The sequence below is a fragment of the Bombus vancouverensis genome, chromosome 4, assembly GCF_051014615.1.
Source record: "Bombus vancouverensis nearcticus chromosome 4, iyBomVanc1_principal, whole genome shotgun sequence".
Taxonomy (NCBI): Eukaryota; Metazoa; Arthropoda; class Insecta; order Hymenoptera; family Apidae; genus Bombus; species Bombus vancouverensis.
The window spans coordinates 19,677,653-19,705,181 of NC_134914.1; the positions used below are offsets into that span (position 1 = coordinate 19,677,653).

The 27,529-nt window shown below is 34.6% G+C and overlaps 5 protein-coding genes across 12 annotated transcripts; 3 read left to right on the top strand and 2 right to left on the bottom strand.

Annotated features, from left to right (window-relative positions):
- The first annotated feature begins 4,324 nt into the window (after nucleotides 1-4,324).
- On the top strand, nucleotides 4,325-8,035 carry Atg13 (Autophagy-related 13). 3 transcript variants are annotated; one of them, XM_033335656.2, is made up of 6 exons: nucleotides 4,326-5,132; nucleotides 5,469-5,817; nucleotides 5,935-6,118; nucleotides 6,197-6,530; nucleotides 6,602-6,765; nucleotides 7,912-8,035. In XM_033335656.2, the coding sequence occupies exons 1-6, from the start codon at nucleotides 4,980-4,982 to the stop codon at nucleotides 7,943-7,945; spliced, it is 1,218 nt and encodes a 405-aa protein (XP_033191547.1). In that variant the 5' UTR covers nucleotides 4,326-4,979; the 3' UTR covers nucleotides 7,946-8,035. The 3 variants fall into 3 exon arrangements, with proteins under 3 accessions (XP_033191545.1, XP_033191547.1, XP_033191544.1); XM_033335654.2 differs by lacking the exon at nucleotides 7,912-8,035 and having other exon boundaries at nucleotides 4,325-5,132; nucleotides 6,197-6,521; nucleotides 6,602-7,393; XM_033335653.2 differs by lacking the exon at nucleotides 7,912-8,035 and having other exon boundaries at nucleotides 4,328-5,132; nucleotides 6,602-7,393.
- Nucleotides 7,944-9,766, top strand: Uch-L5 (ubiquitin carboxy-terminal hydrolase L5). Its single transcript, XM_033335657.2, has 6 exons — nucleotides 7,944-8,083; nucleotides 8,275-8,338; nucleotides 8,606-8,711; nucleotides 8,782-8,969; nucleotides 9,106-9,303; nucleotides 9,369-9,766. The coding sequence occupies exons 1-6, from the start codon at nucleotides 8,008-8,010 to the stop codon at nucleotides 9,670-9,672; spliced, it is 936 nt and encodes a 311-aa protein (XP_033191548.1). The 5' UTR covers nucleotides 7,944-8,007; the 3' UTR covers nucleotides 9,673-9,766.
- A 133-nt stretch (nucleotides 9,767-9,899) lies between these two features.
- On the bottom strand, nucleotides 9,900-14,275 carry LOC117157555 (uncharacterized). 3 transcript variants are annotated; one of them, XR_013058244.1, is made up of 8 exons: nucleotides 13,806-14,275; nucleotides 12,385-13,432; nucleotides 12,126-12,317; nucleotides 11,877-12,070; nucleotides 11,651-11,814; nucleotides 10,499-10,642; nucleotides 10,121-10,272; nucleotides 9,900-10,039 (listed from the first exon to the last, which is right to left on the bottom strand). XR_013058244.1 is itself a non-coding variant. In XM_033335649.2 (8 exons), the coding sequence occupies exons 2-8, from the start codon at nucleotides 13,327-13,329 to the stop codon at nucleotides 9,903-9,905; spliced, it is 2,037 nt and encodes a 678-aa protein (XP_033191540.2). In that variant the 5' UTR covers nucleotides 13,330-13,432; nucleotides 13,806-14,275. The 3 variants fall into 3 exon arrangements, 2 of the variants coding, with proteins under 2 accessions (XP_033191540.2, XP_033191541.2); XM_033335649.2 differs by having other exon boundaries at nucleotides 9,903-10,039; nucleotides 10,390-10,642; XM_033335650.2 differs by having other exon boundaries at nucleotides 9,903-10,039; nucleotides 10,390-10,642; nucleotides 13,718-14,275.
- Nucleotides 14,276-14,427: 152 nt separating this feature from the next.
- Crzr (corazonin receptor) lies at nucleotides 14,428-26,991 on the bottom strand. Of its 4 annotated transcripts, XM_076618106.1 has the most exons (7): nucleotides 25,510-26,991; nucleotides 24,543-24,673; nucleotides 21,673-22,339; nucleotides 16,249-16,432; nucleotides 15,978-16,180; nucleotides 15,524-15,639; nucleotides 14,428-15,385 (listed from the first exon to the last, which is right to left on the bottom strand). In XM_076618106.1, the coding sequence occupies exons 2-7, from the start codon at nucleotides 24,557-24,559 to the stop codon at nucleotides 15,280-15,282; spliced, it is 1,293 nt and encodes a 430-aa protein (XP_076474221.1). In that variant the 5' UTR covers nucleotides 24,560-24,673; nucleotides 25,510-26,991; the 3' UTR covers nucleotides 14,428-15,279. The 4 variants fall into 4 exon arrangements, with proteins under 4 accessions (XP_076474221.1, XP_033191542.2, XP_076474222.1 ...); XM_033335651.2 differs by having other exon boundaries at nucleotides 24,543-26,991; XM_076618107.1 differs by lacking the exon at nucleotides 24,543-24,673 and having other exon boundaries at nucleotides 25,135-26,682.
- LOC117157560 (uncharacterized) lies at nucleotides 17,754-19,530 on the top strand. Its single transcript, XM_076618110.1, is given in 3 exon segments — nucleotides 17,754-18,115; nucleotides 18,118-18,650; nucleotides 18,857-19,530. Coding segments are annotated over 2 exon segments (708 nt in total). The 5' UTR covers nucleotides 17,754-17,928; the 3' UTR covers nucleotides 18,639-18,650; nucleotides 18,857-19,530.
- Nucleotides 26,992-27,529: the final 538 nt, after the last annotated feature.

A 27,529-nucleotide genomic window follows, 5' to 3' on the forward strand; every position in this document is an offset into this window, starting at 1 on the left:
ATAGTTTCAAATTTTCTTTTACTCTTACCTACATATTAATAGAATTCTCTTTCTGCACTATTTGATACTGCAAAAATTCGTATAGGTGAATATGAAGAAAATAAAGATTTGTTTAAACAAATAATTATCTCACTAAAACCTATATGTACTAAAGCTTTTATTTGAAAGTTTTGCGATATCCTGTAATTACATTTTTTTGATGTAATTGAATAAAATGAACTGATTAAAAATTGCGTTTCCGAGTTACACATATTTTATTGTAGATACAATAACGTGATTTACGCATTACATTCCACGTAAATCACTCATTTACTTGCTTGCTAACGAAACAAATGGCATTTATTCTATCATGAATTACACACATATATTCACTGTACTCTTCGTTTGGCATAATATAGAGTTTACTGATACGCACTTATTAATGTTTTATAAAATGTCGTATGAATTTTTCGTATTTCTTTGTAACATCATCCAATGTTTGGTGAAACTCGACGATCGTGTAACATAATTGGAGAATTAATTCTTTTCTTAATCATGCGTAAATATCTTTCCTACTCTCAAAAAAGAGCATACGACCTAAAGATTTAACACGTAAAAAATTAAAAATATGTTAACGCTTCCTCGAATTGAGATAAAGTTGCAATTCTATTAAGCGAAAATACTATAGACTTTTTCCAACGTTTAACTCAGTAAGGAAGTAAAGCTTACTCGTATCCTGTACGGTTATCGGACATATCAAATTAAAACATAACCTCTAATGGAGTATGCGATTCTCTCGTTGCTTTCGCACTTTCGAATCGTATACGAAACCTCAAATTATAAAGGATGAATCTTTTTGAAGTAAGGACATTCGTTACATGTGGTTGATCGTATCCTGGCTTGATCGAACAGAGTACGTTTCTAATACACAGACTTGGAAGTATTGCAAACGCTATGGCAAACGTCCAACCGGGCCCCTTAGGCCTTCTTATCTTGAGAGGGGACCAGGCCATGCGAGGCCTCTCGACCCCCGAGTACATTTCCTGTCAAAAGTAAGTGATGTTCCTAACGTAGATCGCATATGACGTTCTATTCTTGAGACGTCTGCCGCGACATTTTCAGCTTAAAATTCCTAACGTATTTCTCATCGAGATGAACGATTCTACGTCAGAGAAAAGTCAAAAGCAAGTTTTTTCCTTTTGCGTCATCATTCCATGGCCATTTCATGTCCTCGTTACGCCGCAATTTCCTTTCGAACTTTGTTCGCATAAGGGGCTCTACATTTTGATGTGGAATGATTTTACTTTAAACGCAGCACATCTTTAGTATCTTTGATCGTAATTCTATCACATATAAATTATATTAGAGTTAAAAATAAAATTATTGTTCCTATAGAATATAGAGTAGTTTTTGCATATTCAGCTTGATGGAGTTTATTTTCGATCAAAGTGTACGGCTCTTATTCTATGAATAAAGTCAACTTATCACCGCAACTGTGTTTATGTCACTACCATTGCAATCACAGCCAGTTTATGATTGAATGTTACCAATTAATTAATCCATATATATGTGCTTAACAGTATTATTTTATTCAGTTCTTTATATACATTCAGATTGATCTAAAATTCTACTTTTTATTTATATATTTACCCGTTGCCGCCAAAAATTCCACGAATGGAAACATTGCACGCTGATAATGGCGCTCCTCCGAATCACAGCGCAGGAACCTTAACTGTAATGTACACAAATTTTATTAAGAAGGGGATACGAATAAGCAATGATTACATATAAACGATTTTATGGAACGTTACTTTAATTACGATGTATATTATTTTTCTAGCCCAAAATTGTTTGTTAAATTTTCTTCTAATTTTATTTCTTAGATCAGTACTGGCTTTTTATGTCATTGAATAAAAAAGAAACTTTGTACTACAATTACATTTAAAATCTGTAGTGCATATAGTGTATATATAGTCTATAGAGAGGATTTCAAATTCTTCAGGATTAAATCCTAACTAAAGAGACATGTGTAGAGCTATGCAAACAGTACGTAATTCATAGTAACATAAGTATTCAAGTAATATAACATTTTTATTACACTGTCATTCTAGAAAACAAAGTCGATATGAATTAAATAAAATATCATAAAAAAATTCTTATAATATTAAAAATTCAAATTTACTCCAAGGAAAACGGTCGTTGACATTTGTAATTAAATTTTATATTGAAAAGAATGTAGTCAAATTACTAGATGCCTCAGAAAACCGCAAATCTAGCCAATTGAAATTAATCGATTGAAAATATAAGGATGGCCTTCGGTTTAGTCTCCTAGCGGACGTAATCTGGTTTTTAGGCGCGGCTACAAAGCGTCTACAAGGTGGTGGCAATCGACTGCTTCAGTGGAAATTTCCATTGCAGTTGGCATGCTGTGTGGTGTGACTGTACAGTCCACCATAAAAGTAACGGCTTTCTTATATTAAACATTGAAAATATTATTACAAGAAACAATTCATTATTTCTTTTTTATATCATGATTAGAAACAATTTTGTATTATAACAAAGTCGCAGAAATGACTTAACCTATTCACATTTGCGGATGAGATATTTCGTGTACAAATTTATACCGAAAGCTTTCATGAACGAGATATTTCACGACGCAATATCGTATGCTATGAACGAGATATCTTGCGTCTTTATTTTTTGGTATTTGCAATTAAAAAAAAAAAAAGTTTTAAAAGTATATCATATATCTGTTATTTTGCATACACATCTCTGATTTATAGATGGGACATTTTGTAGCGTAATAAGAGACAGACGGTGTATAACAAATCCTCACAAAAAAGAATATAAGGTGAAATGCCAATGTTCAACATCCACGTTGCGAGTCACGTGGTGTCATTACATCATTCAGGATTCGTACATAATATTCAATAAACTACTTTTGTTGCTATACCAGTCTTAATTATCTCATTAGATCACTCACATCCTTATGTGCAATCATACAATGTATATGTACTCATGTTCTTTGTCTCACTTCTTCCTTTTATCTTCTTTCAGATTTTCTGGTAACTATATGTATAGAAGGATAATTCAGTACATGAACACATATATATTATAATTATACGTATCTACATTCACAAAATTTCACTTCAACTGCCGTACGTGAAGTTTTTACGAAAACTACCGTGCATTTACAACATAAGCACTAAATATGAACATCGCAGATAGAAGGTCAATTTTATGGTTATAAAATAGACCTCAAATCATACATCGATAGAAGAGTATACCTCAAAATCCATCACGAACAAGTGATAATTTCTTTTTTATCTCCAGAACAAAAATTAAAAGAGATACGATAATAATCTTAATTTCAATTTTGAAACTATGATTTATTATTAAGAAAACTAAATATTATTAACTTGTCCTAATCACGTAGGAAAAGGATTGCATCCTAGCACCTTTTGATTATGCTTGCAATGTAAAAATTGTCTTTTTATACGTATACGTATTTATATTGTTCGAGCGCTTTTCATTATTACATATTATAACATATTACTGTTTTATAATGTTAGTGATAGATTTTGTAATAAGAACTATATTTGTAATTTTTGTTTTCCATGACAGTAGTATATATATAAATTTATATTTAATTTTGTTTATTAAGTTTGTTTCTATCTTTTACACTTTTAAAAATTATGAGGAATAAAATATATTAAATGTTATGTATAGATTATTAATCTAATTGCAAATATTAGTTTAGAACTATATTTAATATTAACGATAAATTTATAGAGAAGAGTTCATTTAATGTTATAAAAATATAATTTAATTAATTTTAAACGTTACTCTGTCCTTTATGTTTATATATCGCTAAATGTAACAATTAGATTATAATTTATCTAATTTACTTGAATTTATAATTTAATTGATGAAAGAGCGAAATAAGATAATGTATTTGAACAAAGTCAATTATAACTAAATCCTTTTGCCGCAATCAAAATGTGTAAAAAATATAGGGAAATGGAAAAACTTCCCTAGAAGAGATAAAACAAAAGAAGGCGATACGAGTAGTATGAATCATACTTTGAAAACGATGTTTCGGTTTGATCAACTGTTGTACATTATTCGACACCAATCAGCTGATAGAACATTGACATTATATAATAATCTATCCGGAAATTAAAAACAAAATTAATTTGCGATCAAAAAAGTAAGAAATAATAACTTTTTAATTTTTTACTATAATTTAAATAACTCTATGCTTTAATAGTGATAGATTTATTTACCAGATGTAAGGCGTAAAATGAAATAGCAGTTATTTTCTGAACACGGCGTGCACTGTGGTTCGAAATTTACTTTGAACTTTTAACAAGGAAGCGTTTATTGTGTTTCTATCTTTCTTGTAAATGTAAATTATATTTAAAAAGTTCAATTTACATTTGACTCGGCAAATTCACGTATGTTATTCATGTGAACGCTTCCTATCTTAAGGTAATTGCGACACGAAATAAAATCGATCCACAGTGTGTCATAAAAATAGCGAAATAAGAACTATATACTCGATAGTTGCACGTATTATTCGAGACAAGCGATATTCAGGTTGATCAGTCGATTTGAGTAAAACTTTCGAATTTGTCTCCATAATTGATCAACAATAATCTAGATTCTAGTTAACAGAATCGATCTAACTTGTATCACCTGCCACGCAGCTGTACGCAACACAATGCAACGATATGATGTTTATGCTGTTGTTAAATTATCGTTTTTCGGCTGGACTATGTGCATTAGCGAATCATAGAAAGAGGAGAAATCGTTTGCCAATCCGAGTGCGATGGTTTACACGTGCGAGCGTCAGAAAGGATTTTACCATGTAGTTTCACAGACAAGAAGAGATGCTTTGATATGTTCAAAATTCTATTCAGTTTAGTGGAATTCGATGTTTTTGATTGGACATTTGTGTTTCTTTGAAAGGAACTCCATAAAAAAATAACAGCGTTAAAATGTCCACGTTAAAATTGAGTACGCAGGACAAAAAGGACTTGGACAAGTTTACCAAATTTTTGGCATTAAAGGCTGCACAAATCATTGTGCAGTCGAGGTCAGGTGAAAAGGTTAGCACAAAGTGCAAGCCAAATTCATCTGGAACAGATTGGGTAAGTTCTTCTATTTATAATAATTTTGATTGCATATATATGTTATAGATAATGCACATATTTATCTTTTAACATCGTTTTATTCTTTTCTTGAATTTCTTAAATGAAATTATATTTTATTTATTCAATATGTTAAAACAGCATTTTATTGGTTTTTATGCTGAAGAAAAGTTTGAAAAGAATTTATGCAAATACAAAATTCATAACAAACAAACGCATAAATTATTATTGATGTATAATACATAATTGAAAACATGTAGTTAATATTTATATTAATTCCAATATGTTAATCGAGATGTTTATAGTTTCCTACTTATATATCCTTTTATTATACAGTTCAACCTTGCTATCCATGATCTACCAGAAGTTTTGGCCGAAGCTAAAAGAGTATTATGTGGAGAAATAGTAAATTCAACCATACCTCTTTGCATTGAAATCTCATTAAGAACTGTTGAAGGTGATACAATGGTTTTAGAAACATGGAGTTTGGGTGTATTGCCAGAGCATAGTGATCCTACTGTAAGAGTAACATATACAGTATATAATAGAATGGGTATTTTACTCAAATCGTTATTATCTGTATCAAGAATTACTCCAGCTTATAAATTAAGTAGGAGGCAAGGTCCGGATTCCTATGTTATTTGTTATAGGATTTATATGGGAGAACCCCAGCTACATACACTAGGTACAGAATAGATCAATTTTATATTAAAATCTAATTTTATCTTTTTAAATAAATTCAATATTTATAAGTTTACTTATAATATTGATAATATTTTAAACATATTGCAATTTTTTGCAGGTGATAATTACAAACATGTTAGGGTAGGTCAGTTGTGTACACCAGTGGGGACAATTCATTTATCAGTATCATATAGGACAAAAATGACTATATCTCCTACTCATACTGGTCGTGATTCAATAATGTTAAAAAGTGATCATTTCCATTCTGACTTGAGTCCTCGTCATGCTAGGTATCAACAAAGGTAAGTGAAGTGAATTGTTTTGTGAAGTGAAATGAGTTTCTATTGGATTAATTGAAACTTTCTTTATTCATATTTTAGCGAAGAAACGTCGAAATCGCTTAGTGATACTATCAAGGTTGGAGCATTTGTAGTCAATAAGCCTGTCACTGTTAACGAAGATGATTTTGTTATACCAGATGTACCTTTTAGCTCTTTGCTAACTCCTAGACAAACCTCACCTCCTCCAGTCTCAGTGGCTGAGACCACAAGTACAAAGACTGCAACAACAATCATTGCTACGGATAGCAGCAATGGAAACAATGAAAGACTTACAAATGATAACACAACGTCAAAGTGTAACTCTCAAAATGGATCGAGAAGGAGTAGTTGTTCAATGACCAGTGCCAACGATGATTTTATTATGGTAGATTTGGTAATTAACGTTCCTATATTTTTAAGATACTAGAAATGTTTGACTAAACTCTTTAAATGTTGCAATTACAGAAGACTCCCTTCGCAATAACAAACACCAATAGCGATTTAGGAGCATTTTATCGTGAGTGTCAAAGTGCACCCCAACTTCAAGCTTTTATGGAGGAAAGAACACTTGCAGAACAAGTAGGAGATCTCACGAAACAGTTGGAAACATTTGAAACAAATATGCGGCGGTATGAGGATATTCTGTCGTCATTATGTCAAACAGAAAATAATAACTAATATCGAAATCAATGCAATGTTAGGTGCTTCAACGAGAAATGTTAATATATACAACCAGCATATAGTGTCTCGTCATAGATTTATGCGATTCTCATTACACGTATCACAATATTTCAGCAAGAGCATTTCAATAAAATTTTTAGCCAAATGCTATCACTGCTTGTGATCACTTATGAAAAAAATTGGATTTAATACAAGATTTATCTATAACGTATAAAAATAAAAATAGTTCATCTGTATTGCCAATGTATGTAATTTGGTATGTGTGATTTATTGATGTACTATTTTTTTCTACAATTTCTTTATTTTTATTAGTTCCTTTTATCACTCCACCAATAATCAAAACATTTTTATTCAAAATTATTTTAATTTACTTTTATCGCATAAACTATATTCTCAAATTTATTGTAAATTAAGTGTATTTTATCTGTTGAGCGACTTATTAATAATGCGAATTGATAAGCAGCGTAAATGATAATTAGTTAATATATTTTGAAACTTTAATTTATTGCTTGTACATAGTGTAAATTGTATTTTAGTGTTATAATATTAATTGATGACTAAGAAAGGATTATATAACTTTTTCATGTTTTATTATTCCAATCACTTAATAAATCAGGCTGTGCTTGCAATTTGAGTAAAACTTTTATGTTTAAGATGCTATATGCAACCCTCAATTATGATCATTTAATTAACCAATCTTAATTACAAGATACCATCTTTAGAGTAATAGAAGCTTTAAAAAAAATTGAAAGCCTGAAATTACATATTTTTATGTAAATACTTTTTAATATTTTAATGCTGGGAAGTTGTTTTTGTCTGTTCCATTTCATAACAATGTATGATATTATTTCTGCTTTTGAACTGTTCAATTCTGTCAAGTTCAAATTGACATTTCTTAACTATTTAATTCATTTTTTCAAGTTATAGTGATCCATTATACAATAGACTTTGAACTTGAATTATATTGTTTCAATGTTTATTTTTACTTTTCTTCAAATGTGTATGAATATTAATTTCCATAATGCTAAGTTAAATATTGGTTAAGGAAACAATTTTCGTTACATTGTGATATTACAATGTAAATCGGTTTGTAGGTATGCATGTTCCAATTGTAAAAGCGGTAGATGAGTATTAAGAATAAGTAGTGAGTAGTGTGTATCACATTTTGGAGCATGACAAAGAAATGAAACATGGCGGACTCAGCGGGCAATTGGTGTCTTATTGAAAGCGATCCTGGAGTTTTTACGGAATTAATAAAAGAATTTGGTAAAGTTTGATTGGCTTTATTTAGATTTGCTTCTAATTACTTTAATTTTGTCGAAAATAATTTATATATGATTATGCTAGGAGGTATCTGTGTCTGTTGACGATTGCTTTGAACACTTGCATTTTGGATTGTTATTTCTTGTAAGATTATACATTTCCAAGGCATTTAATATAATTTCTCTTTATTAAAGGTGTTCAAGGTGCCCAAGTGGAAGAATTATGGAGTTTGGATGATGAGCAATTTGATAATTTGAAGTGAGTATTTTGTTCATATAACATAACCTATTTAATATTGATTTATTTTTGTTTCGTAGTGTAAACGAATATCTCAAATTATAATGTAATCTAATATCCTTTCGTATTGATAATAAACAATAACAATATAGTAAAAACTTAATTTTAAATCTAAAATTATAAGCTTATAACCACATGCATGTAAACTTTTGAAGGAAATAAATGAATTTAAATTAATTAATCTCCTATTTTTTATGATACGTTAATAATAATTTTGTTATTTACTAGGCCTATACATGGCTTGATATTTTTGTTCAAATGGGTGCAAGATGACGAACCCTCTGGAAGTATTGTTTTAGATAATAGGTTGGATAAAATTTTTTTTGCAAAACAGGTATTTTTTATAATTATTATTAAATATTACTCAATAGTAAATTAGAGGATAAAAATATTGAAAATTTTAGGTAATTAATAATGCTTGTGCAACGCAAGCAATCTTAAGTGTATTACTGAATTGCAAACATTCCGATGTATCATTAGGACCAAATTTGGAAGAATTTAAAAATTTTTGTCAGAGTTTTGACGCTAACATGAGGGGTCTGGCTCTTAGTAATTCTGATGTGATAAGAGAAGTACATAATTCTTTCTCAAGGTATTTTTCATATAACAATATGTGTGTGTGTGTGTGTGTGTGTGTGTGTGTGTGTTTTGCATATCTTAATGTTAAAAATATATATATATATGATATGTATATATATGTGACATAAAATAAACATTATTTATTGTAGACAAACAATATTTGAATATGATTCAAAACAAGCATCTAAAGATGATGATGTATTTCATTTTGTGAGCTACGTTCCTATTGACGGACGGTTATATGAGTTAGATGGATTAAAAGATGGACCTATGGATTTAGGTCCTTGTCCACTTGGCGATCAATGGGTTCAATCAGCTAAACCAATAATACAGAAACGAATAAATAAGTAAATATCACCTGGTTAATGTATTCATTTGTTTCATGTAGTAATTGTACAATTTATGTTTGCAGATATAACGAAGGAGAAATACATTTTAATTTAATGGCAATAGTAACAGATAGAAAAGTAGTTTATGAACGACAAATAGCAAATGTTTGTGATCCAGCAGAATTGGAACGTTTACAAACATTGATTGAGAAAGAAATTCGAAAATCTAAAAGATATCAGATTGAGAATATTAGAAGGAAGCATAATTATTTGCCATTGATAATGGAGCTTCTTAAAATGCTTGCTAAAGAGGGCAAGTTAGTGCCTCTATATCAAAGGGCAAAGGAGAAGGCATTGGAAAAGGAATCAAAGAAGAATAAAGTTTAAATCTTGGTTTTCTGAACTGTATAAGAAAAATATTGGAATGTATGTATACTGCATAAATATTATTGAATAAATTATAGCAATGTGTTTTTAAAAATAGATGTAAATATATTATTTTTCGAATTTTTCTAAACTAAAAAAGTTAGTAGAAACTTATATGTATGACGATGTAATTCAAATATGAATTATATGAGAAAATATTCAAGATGCTTAATTTATCTTTTCCTATTTTATTATATACTGATATCTTCGTTTAAGTCTTCATCTATAATTTTAACTTTTCCATTATAAAAGAGTCTAGGAAGAAATTTATCAGTTAATTCATTTTTTATATCTTGTATCTTTTCATTATATAAATACTCCACAATGTCTAAAAAATACGAAGTGAAAATTATTATTATTATAAAACAAAGCATTTAATATTCATAATTTTATTAATTTAAAAACTTACCAGTAAAGTTTTTTGTATTTATTTTTAGAGCAGCTTCTTGCACAAGATAAAAAAATATTTTACACAAAAAGATATTAGTAACTCCATCAAAATATTTCGCTACATTTGACCAGACTATTTCTCGACTATTCGAAATCCCTTTTCCATAAATGCTGCAATATAATTTTCAGTATACATATAGCAGATTTACTATATTTTATATTAAAAAATAATTACTTATGTTAGGAGATATAACGAAGTTTCTGTATTATGAAGAGTTATTAACTTACTATTCAATTAATTTTATTTTTATATCATTTAAATAAATAGGTTCTGGACAAAATAATTGCATGTGCAATTGAAATATCCAGAATTTCTTCAATGTATTATGGTGTATACCTAGCTTTTCTTCTAATTTGCGCCAAACCGGTTTTGGGATAATAGCATCTTTTAAATCCTCCACCGTCTCACATAATGTTATGCTCATGAGAGTTTTTATAAATTTACCAATTAAAGATAATGTCCATTTGATTTCAGACGATGCTACAATAAAGCGCGATTGAATTAGTTTTATCATTAGTTTTATTACTATAATTATTATTATATATATGTCGGATTTACATTAGAATTAGGATTAGGGGCGTGAAACGAATCTTCATTTGGATTACACATTGTCGTTATGCAATAGAGAAGACACTGACTAATGCAAATACAATTATTACAGGACTTGACAAGTAACCGTGGTACTTAGATAGTCGGGAAGCTAATGGCAATGGTCCTAGGTTCAATAATGAATCCGCGGTTAACGGGATAACAGGATGCGCTTTCTTCCAAAGCCCAAATCGTACTCGACTTGCTTGGCTACTAAACTAACTAAACTAACTAAACTAACTAACTAAACTAACTCTTTGTTAAAACGTGGAACAGCCACCGAGCGTAAAAACGCTAAGTAACTCGCTAATACGACTTCACGAGAGAAATGACTTTTCGTCGCGATGATGCTGCAGAGGAAAATTATGATGGGGTGTGTCTAAGGACACGAGATCATCGGATTCATCGAGGATAGCCTTCGTTCAGATAGTGAGGGAAATTGACGTTGCTGTTAATTGGTTGCTGTTAATGTTGGTGGTTAGAAAAAGATGCTAGCTGCCCTCGAGGGAAAGCTGCACGTCTGGCAATCATCTTGAAGAATAGGGTCTGCAAATGGCAAGCTACGGGATAGAGACCGTTGGAATGTTTACTGTCGAGTGTTACAACTATTTCCTTTTTAAGGAGAGCTATAGAATTACTCCATGCCTCTGCCAGACAAAGCATTCATCCCGTGACCGCGGTTACGTTCGGCGACTGGTTGTCGCCTCGAGCCCAAGCTCATTATCACAAATCTCGAACAAATACAATCGGATCGAATGACGACAATTGTTTAATTACGCCTATGATAGAATCTAGATTACGGTGTTGAGGGATTTTCCCGAAGTTCCAAAGGGAAGGCTCCGATGTCCTTTCATCTCCGACATATATTATAAAAATTGCAATATTTAGAAAGAAACTTACGGTCTTCATCTTGCTGCATCTTTTTAAGCAGTTGATAACGTGACCAAATTGAATGTCTTGAACGTCCCAACATTTTACTTAATTCTGAAAATCTGTGTACTTTTTCCTCATTTTGTTTATTCTTCATGTAAGATAAAATTTTCTTATCTTCAACTGATGTATATCTATAAGATACATTAGTAATTAATATTACACGAATGCATTGAGCTTTTGATATGGATGGTACCTTTGAAAAATTTTCTCATGATTTCCATATAAGTGTTTGAATCTATGAAAAACACTATACAGTGTTCTCCATGGTAAATTATTTGCTAAAAATTGAGTAAATTTTTGTCTCTCTTCCATGCTTTTTATATAAAATCTATTAGCATGTTTCATATGAATGAAGGGTTTCACACATTTAGGATTCCAGTCATGAGCCTGCAAATGAAAGATTATCAATAAAAGAGAAATATATAACATTAATTAGACATACTTTACAAAATGCTTTCCAATTATCCTTGATAATTTTATCTTCGCTAGGTGTAAATATGCCACTTTTTAGTGGTCCATGTTTTAAGAATAGCTCTTTCTCTCTTCTCGTTAATGTTTTTGAGCCTGCAGTATGTTCAATTTTATGCTGTTTCGGTACTTTATGCATTAATTTTACTTTTAGCTTATATAATTTCTAAAAGAATAATAAGTTAATATAAAATAATTAATATATGTGAAGTACGACTGATGCAGATATTTACCTTCATTGCATCTTCAGATAATTCATTTTTCTCTTCTTTTTCTTCTACTTCTTCTTCTTCTTCTTCTTCTTCTTCTTCTTCTCTTTCTTCCCTTTCTTCTTCTTCTTCTTCTTCTTCATCTTCTAATGGCATTTCAATATCTAGTTCTCCTAAAATATATTTTAAGTCGTCATAATCGTTGTCGGTATCTTCTTTATTACATTTATGTTTTCCTGTCATTCTAATCTTATTTTCAACACTTGTTTCTTGGTTTTTTATATTTTTATGAGGTGTACTAGTTTCTTCATTGTCAGTGATATAAAGGGGATCAACTTCTGGATCTCTGGATGTTTCTATAGTCTGATTGTCTTGCATGGTCTCATTAATCGTCGAACAAAAAATGTCTGTATCTATTTTACTTTCTTCAAAATCCATCACAGAATCGAGATCATGCAACATATCAATAGCTTCCAGATCATTTAATTCATTATCACAGGATTCTAATTTGACTGCATCAGACAATTGATCATAATCATTGTCGCTACAAAGTTCCCTTTTTATTTTTCTTTCAGGTGTATGTTCATTACAGAGATATTGCCTCTTTCTTTTATGTTTCGATGGTGTTTCTGTTTGCGAATGCCATTTCATTAAATTTATACCTAAACTATTAGGAGTGAAATTTTTTGGGCTATTTAAATTTTCTATTTGAATGTTCTCTATGCTTCCTAAACCTCCCAATGTATTACTTTTTTGGGGGGTCCTACATAAATCTTCTATTTTTCTTACACTAATTATCGATTGTTGACTTTTATTTGTTATTTCATCATTGCTGCAACCTTTTTTTAAATCTAAATCTGCATGACTAGTTTCAGAACTTACATTTCCATTGTTAACCAATGATTTTTTATTAACTCCCTTATTAGGAGTTCCATTTTGTGTTAATATTTTTTTCTTTTGTAATTCCATCTGTTATTTCATAAGATTTACTACCATGTAATAATTCATTATCTAATATATATTATTCATTTGTATTTCTCCTTTTTTCAAACACTTTAAGTTATTTCCATATCTGAAAAATGTTCATAGTCATTTATGAAAACTACTGTTTATTTTAATTATTAAAACTAAAATAATTATTCTACAATATTACTAAAAAAAATCATTTTTGTTTTTATTCAATTAATGTCTTAATATATATATATATATATATATATATATATATATATATATATATATATATATATATATATATATATTATATTACGATTTAGACGTTTTCTAAAAGAGTGTCATTGCAATGTCAGAATAAATTATAAGTAATATACAATCATAAAATTATTTATTTTATAATTACAATTCTAGTATTTTAAATATTTTGTTGTTTCCGCAGCACATGTAACATATACTACATATAACTACCATAAATCTATAAACAAACTAACCTCTTCAAAGCGTCTGTTATACTATATAGACATAGATTGTAACACGTGGAAATAATCGCAGTCACGATCTAACTAAACTAAACTAAATATCTCTAGGAAATTTGCTAGGGAAAAGCGTCCGAAACTTGAGTTGTGAAAAATGAACATGAAAGGCAACGAAATTCTCGTTCTTGCCAGATAGATAGAGACGAGTAGAGTGCATCTGTCTCTATCTGAGATGTTCATAGCACACAGGGCCAGTTAACAGTTGACCAGTTACACTGGCTCGCTCTTACTCGATGAAAATAAGACTGCGCTTGTTGAATGAATACAATTAATTACTAACGCGGCCCCAAAATACCACGTTCCTCGGAAACGGCTTCAGTCATTCGATTCCTATATTTCTATGGCCAATGGCGCAGAATGAGAACGTTTTTGTTTTCCATGTCGATATTTCACGACGGCTTATTTGATTTTCAATTTTCCGCCAATTATCTTCTATGCTTTCGGTATATGAGCGTCGAGACCTGTTTGTACGATCGTGTTCGTACGTACTTACTTGCGCATAGGTTTTCAAAAGCTAACAGTTAGGTTCTAACCCCTAACCTAACTACAGACGAAGAATAGATAATATACGAATACATTTTCACTTAATGAATTTTTAAATCATTTTTTCAGTAAGAAAGTTATTTATTCACAAAAATATTTTTAAACAACACGAATGATCTGCAGTGTCTATTAATAATTAGTGTTACAAGAATGAATTATAGGATATCTTATTCTATGGTTAAACAATAGCTCTAACTATCTAATGGAGAGTGCTTTTCAGTAACGCTTTTCCATTTCATTCGCACTGTAGAATGATTTTGATGAAATTTTCGACCCATCTGGTACGAGGTGTTAAAAGTAAACGTGTTGGAGTTTTAATTTTGTCAAGCTTGTACAAGCCATGCATTTTCATACAGTCCGGAGCAATGTGACAGTCTACTTAACATTTTTATTTACTTATAATCGACTATTAACTAGTAATTTTGGTAGAAATAAATTTGTTTTGGATCTAATAACAAATGTGCGCATATAAGGCATGTAGCACGTAATAAAACAAAACAAGGGAATTTATAACGTGGACAATTCTTATTTACAATACTATCGTATATGTAAATATTGTTTGTGTACATCAATTATATTATATTACTGCTTATACTTTGTTCTTATACTGTTATTTTATTATTGTTATTTTCAAACACTTAATTCACATTTAGATACTCGACGTTTCGTATATAGTGGCGACAGATGTAGCGTGATCTTAATTAATATGTACTTAAGACTAAGGACTAGATCTGACGATAAACTTTAAGTATGAATTTTAGTGATTACCGTTGATCATCGACGTATGGACGCAAAGAATATAAAAATGTTGAACTCTCTAACAGAAGAATACGACCGAATTTGTCGTAATTAATCGTTTCGTTAACTCTGATTAGATATTAGTATTTCAATTATTTTTCGGTATAAATGGTGTTCGTGTTTCTCGGGATTCTTGTTTGCCGTTACCTTCACAGCTGGTTGGCGTAAGTCTGCGTTGCACGGTAGACAATTCTCTGAAAATTGCAAAATATTGTCAAATACATTCTCTATCCCTGGATGAATATATGAACAGCTTGTAGAACTATTTTATTCAGGTACCAATGATAATAATTGGAAGAACGAGAATTGTTATTTTTTATAATGTTAATAACCTGTGAATGGAACGTTTCCTTCGCGGCCACAGATGAAACGCGCCATATATCAAAGGATTTACCAAACTGTTGGTCATGCCGAAAAAGAAGATTACGTTTTGTAATTCCTTACTGAGCTGAAAATATCAAAGCTTTTTATAATCACTACGATTCAAATATTTACAACGTCTTAAAATATAAAAGTAATTGATTTTTAGTAAATTATATTAACACATCGACCGTTGGGCCGAAGTTGCGTGGTCTTTCATCGTTACTGAAACTTTTTCTCTTAAAATTTGTCGATCTCGCCGACGTCATTTGAAAACAATTTGAGCGTGACGACAACGTGGCGTCATGCATCCTCGGCAGCAACCAGGCCACGACGTCAACGCGACGCCAACAGCAGTCAATCTGTTAATCGGATCGACTTCTGGCGAAGATCGTCAAGTAAATCTGATTAATTTAAACTATTTACGTGTTTGTCAGGATCGAGGAACATAAAAATGATCATCATTGTATAATACGGTGTCCACCAGATGATGAAAGCAGTTATAATAACGATGCTGATTCTCAATGATTTGGCCTTTGCTCGATGCATTAATTTTCTTCGGTTTGTATTCCCATTTACGTGACGTATAATGTTATTAGTTAGCTTCAATTTAAATATCCTTTCGCTTCCTAAAATTGTTTTGCTCGTAGCTCAGATCGAACGTACAGTTCGTACGTAATGAGAGTGGAATACGTACGAGAGATTGTGATTACGGTGGAAACGTAGGTAACAACGAGTATAGCGAGAGGAAGAAGGAACATGAAAAACAAAACGAAGGATCCGTAAAGTTGTTCCTGCCAAGGTTCCGTGTAAAATCCGTAGGTCACGCATTGTTTGAAATCTTCGATGAACGGTCCTTGAACTACATGGAATATGAAAATCTGGAAATAGTAAACATTATTAAATGCAAATCTAGCGTATGTAAATATATGCAAGCGTGAATGTTTGATTTCGTTTCGGAATTTATTCTGTTACAGATCGGTAAACTCGTGCATTTTGCAATTTCCATAAGCTGATCGATTAACATCGCGAGGTTATTATTAATATAACTAAACCTTTCGTTTATTAATTTATTTATTCGCGCATGGGCTTGTACCCTCAAATTTTGTACGAGAAATTAAATATTTCTACCAAGAACGCGTAAAGAACCTACAAAGAACCTATAGTAAAGAACGCGATCTATAGTAAAAAGTCGGTGCAAATTAGACGTTGACATTCAAGACGAAGTTTATTTGCCTGCACCGATAACAAGTGCAATCTAAATATTTTTGTCCAAGAGAACGGTGGAGTTATGCGACCGATACAAGAACAATACGATGGAACGAAGAAAAGATTCGACTTTGAGCTTTATCGTCAAGATCAATTTTGCACGATTGTTTTTCAAAAAATCTCCACCTATCCAAAGGTGTAGAATCACACTATGCTGGCTTTTACACCTACTTTCATTTATACTGTGTACATAGGCACATATGTATGTAGAAATGTACGAAGCGCGAGAAGGACATTCGTCATCGATGCTGTGCGATTAATCATGAAAATTTATAATCGTAAGTCGCACATGTAGGCACTTTTTACCACCAACTTTTTACGATTCTCCCAAATCATACGTTTCAGCTGTTTTTTGCGTGCTAGGACGACCTCGATGGAAAAATTATTCATCGCCATTTTGACAAACGAAGCTATTTCGATCGTGCTCGAAACAGCATCGTTTATTTGTAAACGCCGACGCTCGTTCGTCGATCGTTCAATAGCAATGTGACGGAAGAAAATTTCGGCTCGTTGTATCATCTTAAAATTTCTTGTATTTAGTTAATTTCTGTGGAAAGTGGAATCAACGAATCATGGATTAAACGTTGCGATCCGAATGGAAGCGAGCTTACAAAGACTAAGTGGCGTCTAGGTCGTCTGAAAGCCAATTAATCGCTGCTGCCAATTAAGGTACTCCGCTTTTACTGTTTATGCTTTCGTACAATTTTTCTTCGTGGTCAAGTACGAAGAAATAACTTCTCGAAATTTCTAGATCGAACTTTTCGCGCAACGTTGTCAATTTTACGTTTATTCCACGTGAAATTGATTCTATAAATTACACGCGTTACGCATGCAGGAACAAAAATACAACGTTTAAAGTGTACTTTGAAGTTACTTCTGTCTTAACCAGCTGTACAACTCATACTTTTTGCCTGTTTTGTTCGAGCGAATAGGTCTTACGAATAAGTCGATCAACGGCTAAAAAAATATCGAAGAGACGCAGAAAAACGTGGCGTACCAATTTTCAAGCACGATATAATTCGATCTTTCCTCGAACAAAAAGATTCGCGTACGATTGAACATTTTTAAGATTGATCGGTTCGCTTGCAGTTGGAGAACGAATATAATCATGGTGAGCGATTCGGCAAAAATTCTTGCCCTGGTGGTCACGGCGATAAAAAATCTTCGCGAATTGAAAGGCTCGACTTCTCGAGAAATTTTACATTATCTCTCGTCCGTCTACGATATTTCACCAAATGTGGCACGTCGTCAGGTTAGCAACCGTTCCGATCGCGCGTATTCGCGTATCGTTCGAACGACTCCCTTCGATTCTCGACGATAATTTCACGCAAACAGATGCAGACCGCGTTAAAGCGCGGCGTCGCCTACGGTATCCTAAAGAAGAACGGGGGCTGTTACATTCTACCGACGAACAGCGAGATAAATTGCCAAGAAATTGCCGAACAGGAGGTCAATCTACTGGACGTCTGTCGCAGAAACAGAATGCAGAAAAAATTGGGCTGCAAGTGCAAGAAGAGACGGCGTAGACGTAGAAGGAGAAAAAGAAAGTTGTGTAGATGTAGGCGGAGACGAAGAAGGAGAGTAAGAAGACGAAGCAGAGTTTGCGGAAGGAGGAGAAGGAGAAGGAAGAGGAAGTGTCGGTGCGGTGGTCTAGGAAGAAATCTCAGGAGAGGTGATCCAGATAGGACGAAACGGGCCGGAATGCCCCATGCAGCCGAAAACTTTCCAAGTGGGAGACTTTTCGAACCGTCGGAGGCTTACGATTCCGCGGCCAGCGAGAAAACCTCTTTGTCCAGCATCACCTCGGCAACGGACTAGAAACGTTCATCGGTAGGTATATCGCGGGTCGCTTTAATTTTTGCAAGATTTTTGTGTCGGAAGGCAGGATACGTTGGATACCAGGCTAGATGGAGTTACTTATCTACGCGTTATTCGAGATTCGTAGGTCGTAACCGGGCCGTAGTCGGAAAAGGCTTAGTTTTGCCTTCGAAGTTCGAAGCGTCTCGAAGTACACGAGCTACTTCTTTTCGTTTTAGGTGTAAGACGAGCAGCAGTAGAGACAGCATGTACCGCGACAAAGCAAAGCTTAAGACGGTAATTTATACGAGGAGCTTTCCTTTACGGGGGTGTGTTCTTATGTTTCGTAACAAATTGATAAAATGGTAAACAGCTGGGAGAAAATGGAGGATGGTTAAATGGATGGTTTACAAATGGTAGATGGAAGATGGAAAATTGAAACAAGTAGAAAGGTATTAACGATTGGCGGAGTATTTGCTGTATTTGCTGAGACAATATTTATAAAAGAGCGAAGAATAGATAAAGTGGGAAGCAGAATTTAATTCAAAGATAAAGAGACATCTCACGGTATCGTATTAGGCGTATAAAAGCGTCTATTTATACATTTTAATATATCGATATGTTTTGCAGTACCGGAAGAAAAAGTAGTAAACTCGTGTAGTGGAAGAACAAGATTAAATTATCATCGTACAGGCCAGGGCAGAAGATGGAAAATATACGAGATCTTTCCAAGATGCGTCATTTTTAGAGGCGTTTATATATTTGCGTGCATTCGGTTTTTCTATTACCATTTTTATTTTAGAGTAGACTTCGTTTTTGCGTAGATGTTATATTATAGGACATGGCTTTAATATTTTGTCGTGCCTCGTTTACTTTGTAACTTTGAGAGGAAAAATATACAAATTATACAGTTAAAGTTGTTTCTACTAATACCACTAGCGAATATCGGTAATCGTCTCCTCGAATATTTCAGTGCTAATTGAAAATTTTCCTTCCATAGGGTTTTTTTAAACGCGAGATAACTCGTTGACTTTTATACGATTTAGCATGTATCGTTATTTATATTTAGCGTTTCTCAATCCTGCTGAAATACGTCATTCGTATATTTGGTCTTCGATTTACAAACACATTGGTATATCTCGATTTACGTATTCGAAGGAATAACCGAAACGGTAATGGAATTTTATCGAAATTGATTCGAGACTGATCTAATCTCACTTTTAATACCTGTCTCACACCATCGTTATACGTATATAGGTAACATTCGCAATTAACAACGAGTCTCGATCTAAGAACCGTATCAAACTCGTCGAACTTAAATTCCAAGTGGCCAGGATTTTTAATTAAATTCAACGTTCGGAATATCGAGTCGAACTTTTAAATCAATTTCTCCGACGTTTAAAACAATTTCTTGTCTGGCTTCTTCTTTTAATTAGTATAAACGTTCATTTTTCATGGCACAACGTAACATCGTTACGCTTCGGTTTTACTTTATCGCGAATTTACATATAAATTTGAATTTTTTCCCCTGTCCAGACATCCGCAACTGTTTTACACGCCTCCATTCGGAATTTCGGCTTTATCGCGTGATGTCCTGTGGTTGCTTCGGTTTCCAATTTCGATGCGATGTTTTCCAGCATTATACAATTTCTCTGTTCGCGCCCGTGACGAGTGCTTTATTCTCGGCTAAATTAAAAGCGCGACACTACGACACTCCGCGACGATAAATTGCGCCGTATGCAGCTACAATAGAAAAAGTAATCGTCGATCAACTGGAATTGGCAAGGGACGCGTTAATCGACGCGCGTAGACCAACGAGGAAAGATCGTCGAGCCGAAGATTCAAGAAATTACGGAACTCTGAGAATACGTAAGGGTTATGTAATTCTTTGTTGCTGGCCAAATTCATCGTTCAGCCTCAAATTCACGGGTGAGATCGACCCCCGATAACCTGGCTACTTTTCGATTTTGCGTCGCGTCATACTCGAATCTCTCGTACATCGACGACCGAATCTTCCGTTTATCGGATTGATTTTTTTATCGAGATCGAATACAATGGGATACAAGTAGCAGAGTAACTAGTTTCGTAAGGATTTAATTTTCGCCGAGTTTTAAAGTTAAGAGAGAAACCAAGTTAAATCGAAAGTAATAATTACAAAGGTATGGTTATAATATATAATAACTGTTATCGAGCGATTGCTTTCGTTACGATTTACGTAGCACGGAACCAATTCTTCCATTATGTTTTACATATTACGTACGTATTCAGATGTTGCACGTAATTGATTTATACTCGATATTAACTTTGTAAAGTGTTTTGCATTTAACGAAGTTGTTTGTATTAGCAGATGTTAGCGAAACGATACCCGTTCGATAAACGTCGAATCAATTCACGCTCGTAAATGTATATCGAACTTAATATTTTTCTAATTAGCAGTCATTAGTAATTATAGCTGACACAACACGATGTTCCCTTTACTAAATCACTAAATAACGCGATAAATCTTAACGATGAATTTTAATGAACATAGAGAGCTACATCTACGTCCGTTTAGATGTAAATAAACGAGTTTCTTACTTCATTTGAATTCGTAGACTAGAATGTCGTAGATTACGTAAAAAGAAGAACCAGAAAAGCAGCTTGACGCGGATGATCGTCGTACGACAAAATCGAATCGCTTCCGACTAAAGACGAATAAATCGCGAATCCACGCTTTTTAAATCTTAATTGCCGCGAACCTCGGAGAACAAATTTTTATAAGGAAATAAACGGAATGCGCGTTCGAACCAACCAGACGAATAAGTATGAAATATCGATCAAGACGATAGACTCGAGCTTGAAAAACGAGGTCGTCGATTTTTTCTGAATTTTTGCCGCCCGTCGTATCGAATTTCTTTTACGATCGATCGTATTTATTTACGACGAACGATGGCACGTCCGTTCGAGGTACACACGTTTACTTGAATTCGAACGATTTGGACCGGGGCAATGCAGTTTCGCTAATGCAAATTCATCCCTTTGACTAATCCGAACAAGGCTTCGTAGCGACTCTTACCTGAGGCGATGCGAATATAAAGGACAGTATCCACGCCAGAACGACAAACTTGAGACACCTGTCAGCGGTATTCATGCCTTTCATCGGGTATCGTATAGCAAAGAACCTGTCCACTCCGATCAGCACCAGTATAAAGGTGCTTAGATACAAGCTGAACACTTGTGCGAATTTGAACAACTTGCAGGCGACGTTGCCGAAGATCCAAGCCACGGTGTAGCTCCACACCGCGTCCCCTACCATGCAGAACACCGTGACCAACAGATCGGCCACTGTTAAATGCAGGATCAACGTGTAAATTGCCGACCAAGCGTGTTGCTTTCGTCGATTTATCGCGATAGAGTAGATAGTCGCGACGTTCGCCACGAAGCTGAGGATCGCGATCACCGAGAGCACGACCACTTTCACCACGACCACTCTGGTCAGCTGTGGAGCGTGATTCAGGCAAGTCACGTTGTTCAGCACGCCGGTGGAAATTAGTTGGACGAATTCGCTTATGTTGTGCACTGGCCGAGCGTCAGGGGTGTGGTTGACGCCACGAGACTGATCGGTGAAGTCGGCCAGGTTGTCACAGGCTGACAATACGTACGTGATATAGTCGATTGGTAATCGTACAGAGTTTTCCATTGTTCTTGCTATTGCGTTACTTTTGTCTCGTCGAGCATCGTACCTGTGAATCGTGGTTTTCGGAATTGGTAGCGGTCACCATGCTTTGTGAAATACGCGCCTATAATACCATATATACGTATACGTAATATATCGCGAAGCAAAATATAATTTTGCGCAAAGGTTCGAACAAACCTACAAATTTCTATGCGTCGTGTAAAGCATTTTCACGTTTCCTCCGTGTATTGGTCAAATTTGAAACCAATTCGAAATTGCATATCTGGATGATCTATCACCAGAATATCGACGTCCAGATAATTTGATGTCTCGCGATAATCCGAATCGGAAATTCGGATAATTAGTACCGAATAATCGACGTTCTAGCATTACGGGATAACGAATATTCGTCGTCGAATCGAATCTCGCAGTTCTTGAAACTTGGAAACTGACCACGGAATCGATCGTGCAATCAAACTCTACATATTTTACGCGTATGCGCGTGGCTGTAACTACTCTTCGAGTTACGAATTAAGTCATTTTGAAGATTTAGGCGCAACGTCTCCTTTCTCTTTTTAACGCCTAGGTACAAATTCCCTTATATCGAGATTACAAGGACGGTAGGCGAAAGACAGAAAGCGTCGTATCGCAAATTTCAGGCAATATACTCGCGCGGCATTCGCACGAAGAACAAAATATCTTATAATTTAAACCGTACGTTATGTGCGCGCGTATCTCTCGAGATACCAAAGTTTAAAATTTAAAACACGATACGTTATAACTTTACATTCGCGAAAGATAATTCGGAATTTTATTTCACTTTACATTCACGAAGCTCGTAAATACTTTCTTCTCCCTTTTTCGACCGGTCGCGAAACTCACAAAAAAGGAAGGTAGACGTTTGATTCGTATTAAAATTGAACTAACGAGATTCTGCCGGCTATAGTTGCAAAGTCTCGTTGCCACCACCGTCTCTTTGCCGGACTCTCGCATTTGTTCAACACGCTATCCGACTCTTCTGTTCACCCGTTTTCATTCTATTCGCACCACGTCCATTCGTCTTTTATTCCTCGACTTTCAGATTTACGAATAAACGATCCTTTCTTTATCTCCGTCTTTATCTTCTTCTTTTCTCGATTATCGCGTGCTTATGAAAGAACGTTGCGATCGAGACGTGGATTTTCCGAGCGCAATCGAACCGAAACTGTCGAGCGCGTCACGACTTGGCAGTACAAAGATGCTTATCTCTTTCATCTTTCGTGAAAACGAATTACGATCGCGAGCAAATCAAACGTATACGTCGGATAAATAAATGTCTCGTTCGAAAGAAATTCGATCGTCAAGAGACTAGTGGTGGAAAAAATATCTGTCGTACGAAAGAAATAAGAGGAAAAAAGAGATTTTAGCAAAGCGGACAAAGTTGTAAAGAACTGAAACCGATATACGCTTGCTCGACCAACTCTTGTTACGTACGTACTGCTTAGGATTTTTCACCAGTATTTTTCCTTTCATCGAAGGCGATTCGGTTTTTACAAAGTGAATAATCAACGAAAGCGAAAATGAATAATTAATGGGAATCACGGCGTTGATCAACTTCCTTTTTTCATTGTTTTTTGCAATCGAGAATCGGCTATAAATAATTTATTATTTGCCGTTCAAACGTCGTTGATGTATTTTTGTTGCGAACGGCGAACGATGGTAAAGTGTTAGTCATTTTTGCGACAAAATAACGAGCGGATAAGTATCGATCGTTTTGTGTGAGAATAATTAAATAGAATCAAGTTAATTGGCCCAAGTGCTTAGAGGAGCGAGATGAACGAACGTAACGAACGTGTCACGCAGAGAATAAATCTATTAACCCCACGACCAAGTATCACATACGTACGTCTGTACGTACATATCGATGTATGTATTTAAGAATCGAATGTCGATTGATTTATGTCGAGCGTATAATTTTCCAGACCTGCCTGTAATCGTTTAACGAGTTGGAAATATTAAAACAGGTTCTTTATGATTCAAAGGAAACTAACTATTCTGTTATAATTGATGGTTTTTAATTAAGCAATTAAATAATGTACATTGTTAGCGAAGCGAATACAGATAACGAACGAGTTTTCAACGTTGTACGCAGATATCTGTATTAGTATACATGTGCCGCTATATAGTTTATATAGTCTAGTCTATGTAGAGTCTACACGTAAAGTTATATTTCTCTATTTTGACGGCGATTTTGATTAAAATCATTCGATATTACGCAAACACCTACTTACCGTCTTACGTTCAACATTTTTCTCCTCTTCCGATACGACAAAGTATATTTTACGATGATACGGTAACGTTTGTTTACAAGTTGTAATTTCGTTCAACCATTCTGATTTTACGTACATATTTCCTCGAATACCTGTGCTTCGATCGCGTGTGAGATATTTGTAACAAAAGTAGTAAGACTATTTTTTTGTAATTCATAAGTCGGAGAATAATCTTAATAGGAATTCGTAACGTTATACCGATATGTCGATGTTAATGTTGCCATATGGAAATTATTAATCGTTCGGTGAATATTTATGAAGTCCGATCGCATGATTTCACGGTTTACATTCGAGAGAGACCAAAATCGAAGAAATATAATCCCGTTAACTATCTGGCCATGGTACGGCAATTGCTCGCAAAAGCATGCCGTGTCAGCCTAGCAATTAGAAGATTCAAATTGTAGAAACACAATCCGCCCTTGATCGGAATCTATATTCCATCGTGATTCTAATTTTAACGTCAATTTCCTATGTGTCGGTCGTTCGGATTAATTTGTCGCATTACCAATTCTCGTTTCCTTCGATATCGTCGCATAAAATCAATTTTTAATACCTTTGTTTCTTACTCGATCTACGTTTCTCGCGTGATTTATCGCGGAATAGTTAGCGACAGTTCTTAGAAAAAACTTGTTACCATGGTCAATTTTAATCGCAGCTTTAATTGTTCTTACATCGATAAATTTGTTCGGTAATTTCACTCGTTTAACGAACTCGTCAACTTTGAAACTTTCATGGTTCTCCGTTTCGTTAAATTTACTACGTATAGAATCGATGTTTGGCGCGTTTTCGTCAAATACCGATTTATCGTTCGAATACGATTCGATTTCTTGAAATATCTTTCGTTGCACAATTTTTTTAACGTCACGATCTTATCGGAAACACGCGTGTGTCACTTTAACTTCCGTTTCGTTCCACCGAAAATACTCACTCTTCGCTTTAGTCGGAAATTTCAACGATCCTCGATAGACACGAAAACACATCCGCCAGTTGTTCTTCGTTTGTTCGAATTTGCAGATATCGTAATTTATTTCTGAATCACCGAAATAAAATTTGGCTTCACGGAAAACGTTGTCCTCGTTTTTCTCGATATCGACGATTCGTTATCGCGTACACGGATTTATATTCGTTCGACGCCTGTACTCGCTCGAGGATCGATTCGTTCTGTATCTCGTCTTTCGTTGCTCTCGGTTTTTCGTTCGATCGCATAACGCGATCGACGAAGAAAGAGAAGTGGCAACGTTATATTAGCGCCTTACTAATAGCGTAATCGCTCGACTAACAAAAACTACATCCTTTCTTCGTCCCCTCTCAGAGAACAATAATAATTTCTTAGAAAATATTATCATTGATCGATGAATTTACGACACTCATCGTACGATGTCTGATTTTTTTGCACAAATTCGTCAAACACTGGTGAACGATGTAACTTTGAAAATTCAACCACACGTTAAATCTTAATCTCGCGATTATTATTGTCGGAATGTTAGTATCATTATTATTATTATTATTATTATTATTATGAAACTGGAACGAGTAATTGAAAATTTGGCAATTCTTTGTTGGAAAATGCGGCCACCAGTTTGCTACGTGGACATCGACTAGCAGTTGGAAGACAATACCGTTTCGCCAGTGTCCGCCGGTTCTCTCGTTTCTTTCTTCGTTCTTTCGAATCTGCCTGTTTTGTACTCTGTTCATTTTGCGTTCTACAACCATGTAAACGATTTAAATACGAATACGTAAGTAATGCATTATTCAGTTTTATTTTTTCCAAGGAATTCATTATTCTGTTATAAACTTCCATCGGCTTATATTTTTTACGGTGAATCCGTCGTACGGATCGTACTGATTCGTTCAACGCGATTCGCGTTACACAACACGGTAAAAAAGTTACGTACCTGTGTACGAGTGCATGTTTACATTTTTGCGGTGTAACGAGACGAGACGCGACCGTAGGAGACGATCGGAGCATGCACGAACTAAGTAAATAAAACAAAGATCGGAGGAATCGACAATAACGATGCGTTTATAGGGATTTACGGCACGGATTTATAATCGTAACCTCTCTACTTTTCGCTTAAGGCCGCCTTTTCACCGAGTCAACGACAAGGAACTCGTTGTCCTATCTTGTTGCTGCGCGTTCCAAACGCAGTACGCAACGAACGTCATCTCGTGGAAGCAGCGCGTCTACGTCGAAGCAACGCGATCGGAAGAATATTCGAGCGACGAATATCGTATCGATTTTAAAGCGGTATTTGTTCGTAGCAGCAAGCATACCGTTTTTCTTCGATCTTTGCCATCTCGAACGCGAACAGACAACGAGCGACGAATGTTTCGAGAAACACGGTGCAGCAGGAAAAAGTTGCTCGCCGTTGTCGCTTCGGCGAAAGATTCGATAGGCGCGACGCACGACGCTCCACCGCTTCATCACGCGCAATTTATGCCAACTTTGAATGGATTACGAGCGATGCGAGCAGAATTTTTCCAACGCTCGCAAAATCTCGCTCTAAATCTAAATAATTCCGCCGCGGTACTTCCACACAGATACTTGTCACGAATTAAGTACATGTGGAAAGTTGGCCAGATTAGCTAGTCACTTACCGGCGAGACCCCTGTCGCGCTTTAAAAGTTGGAAAGAAAAAATGGAGCGTCCCTGTTCGCGTCCACCGCTCTTCATCAATTTGCACGAGCAGACTCGATCGATCGAATTCTTGCTTCTGCGACTCTGCCCTTTCCACGTCCTTTGTCCACCTCGCTATGACGGTCGATGTTCCGTTCTTTCTACGCAACTTCTCGCCCCTTCGTACGATCGACCACGGCAACGAAACGAAAGAAGAGAAACGAGAAGGGAAGAAGGCAGACTTAGATCACCAGACTGAGAGACACAGTGGTGTAAATTGTAAAAAATGATAAGGTGGGGAACGGAACGGACGCACACGCTATGTGGGTGA

Excerpts from the sequence above, each read along its gene's own strand:
- Atg13 (XM_033335653.2), top strand. The coding sequence starts at position 4,980 with ATGTCCACGTTAAAATTGAGTACGCAGGACAAAAAGGACTTGGACAAG. Across the intron at positions 5,818-5,934 it reads ACCCCAGCTACATACACTAG|GTGATAATTACAAACATGTT; the intron begins GTACAGAATAGA and ends AATTTTTTGCAG. Across the intron at positions 6,531-6,601 it reads ATTTTATTATGGTAGATTTG|AAGACTCCCTTCGCAATAAC; the intron begins GTAATTAACGTT and ends TTGCAATTACAG.
- Uch-L5 (XM_033335657.2), top strand. The coding sequence starts at position 8,008 with ATGGCGGACTCAGCGGGCAATTGGTGTCTTATTGAAAGCGATCCTGGA. Across the intron at positions 8,084-8,274 it reads GGAATTAATAAAAGAATTTG|GTGTTCAAGGTGCCCAAGTG; the intron begins GTAAAGTTTGAT and ends TCTTTATTAAAG. Across the intron at positions 8,970-9,105 it reads GTACATAATTCTTTCTCAAG|ACAAACAATATTTGAATATG; the intron begins GTATTTTTCATA and ends TATTTATTGTAG.
- LOC117157555 (XM_033335649.2), bottom strand. The coding sequence starts at position 13,329 with ATGGAATTACAAAAGAAAAAAATATTAACACAAAATGGAACTCCTAAT. Across the intron at positions 12,071-12,125 it reads ATTGGAAAGCATTTTGTAAA|GCTCATGACTGGAATCCTAA; the intron begins GTATGTCTAATT and ends TTTCATTTGCAG. Across the intron at positions 11,815-11,876 it reads CATGAGAAAATTTTTCAAAG|ATATACATCAGTTGAAGATA; the intron begins GTACCATCCATA and ends TGTATCTTATAG.
- Crzr (XM_076618106.1), bottom strand. Across the intron at positions 16,433-21,672 it reads TTATATTCGCATCGCCTCAG|ATTTTCATATTCCATGTAGT; the intron begins GTAAGAGTCGCT and ends TACTATTTCCAG. Across the intron at positions 16,181-16,248 it reads CACCGTAATCACAATCTCTC|GAAGCGAAAGGATATTTAAA; the intron begins GTACGTATTCCA and ends AAACAATTTTAG.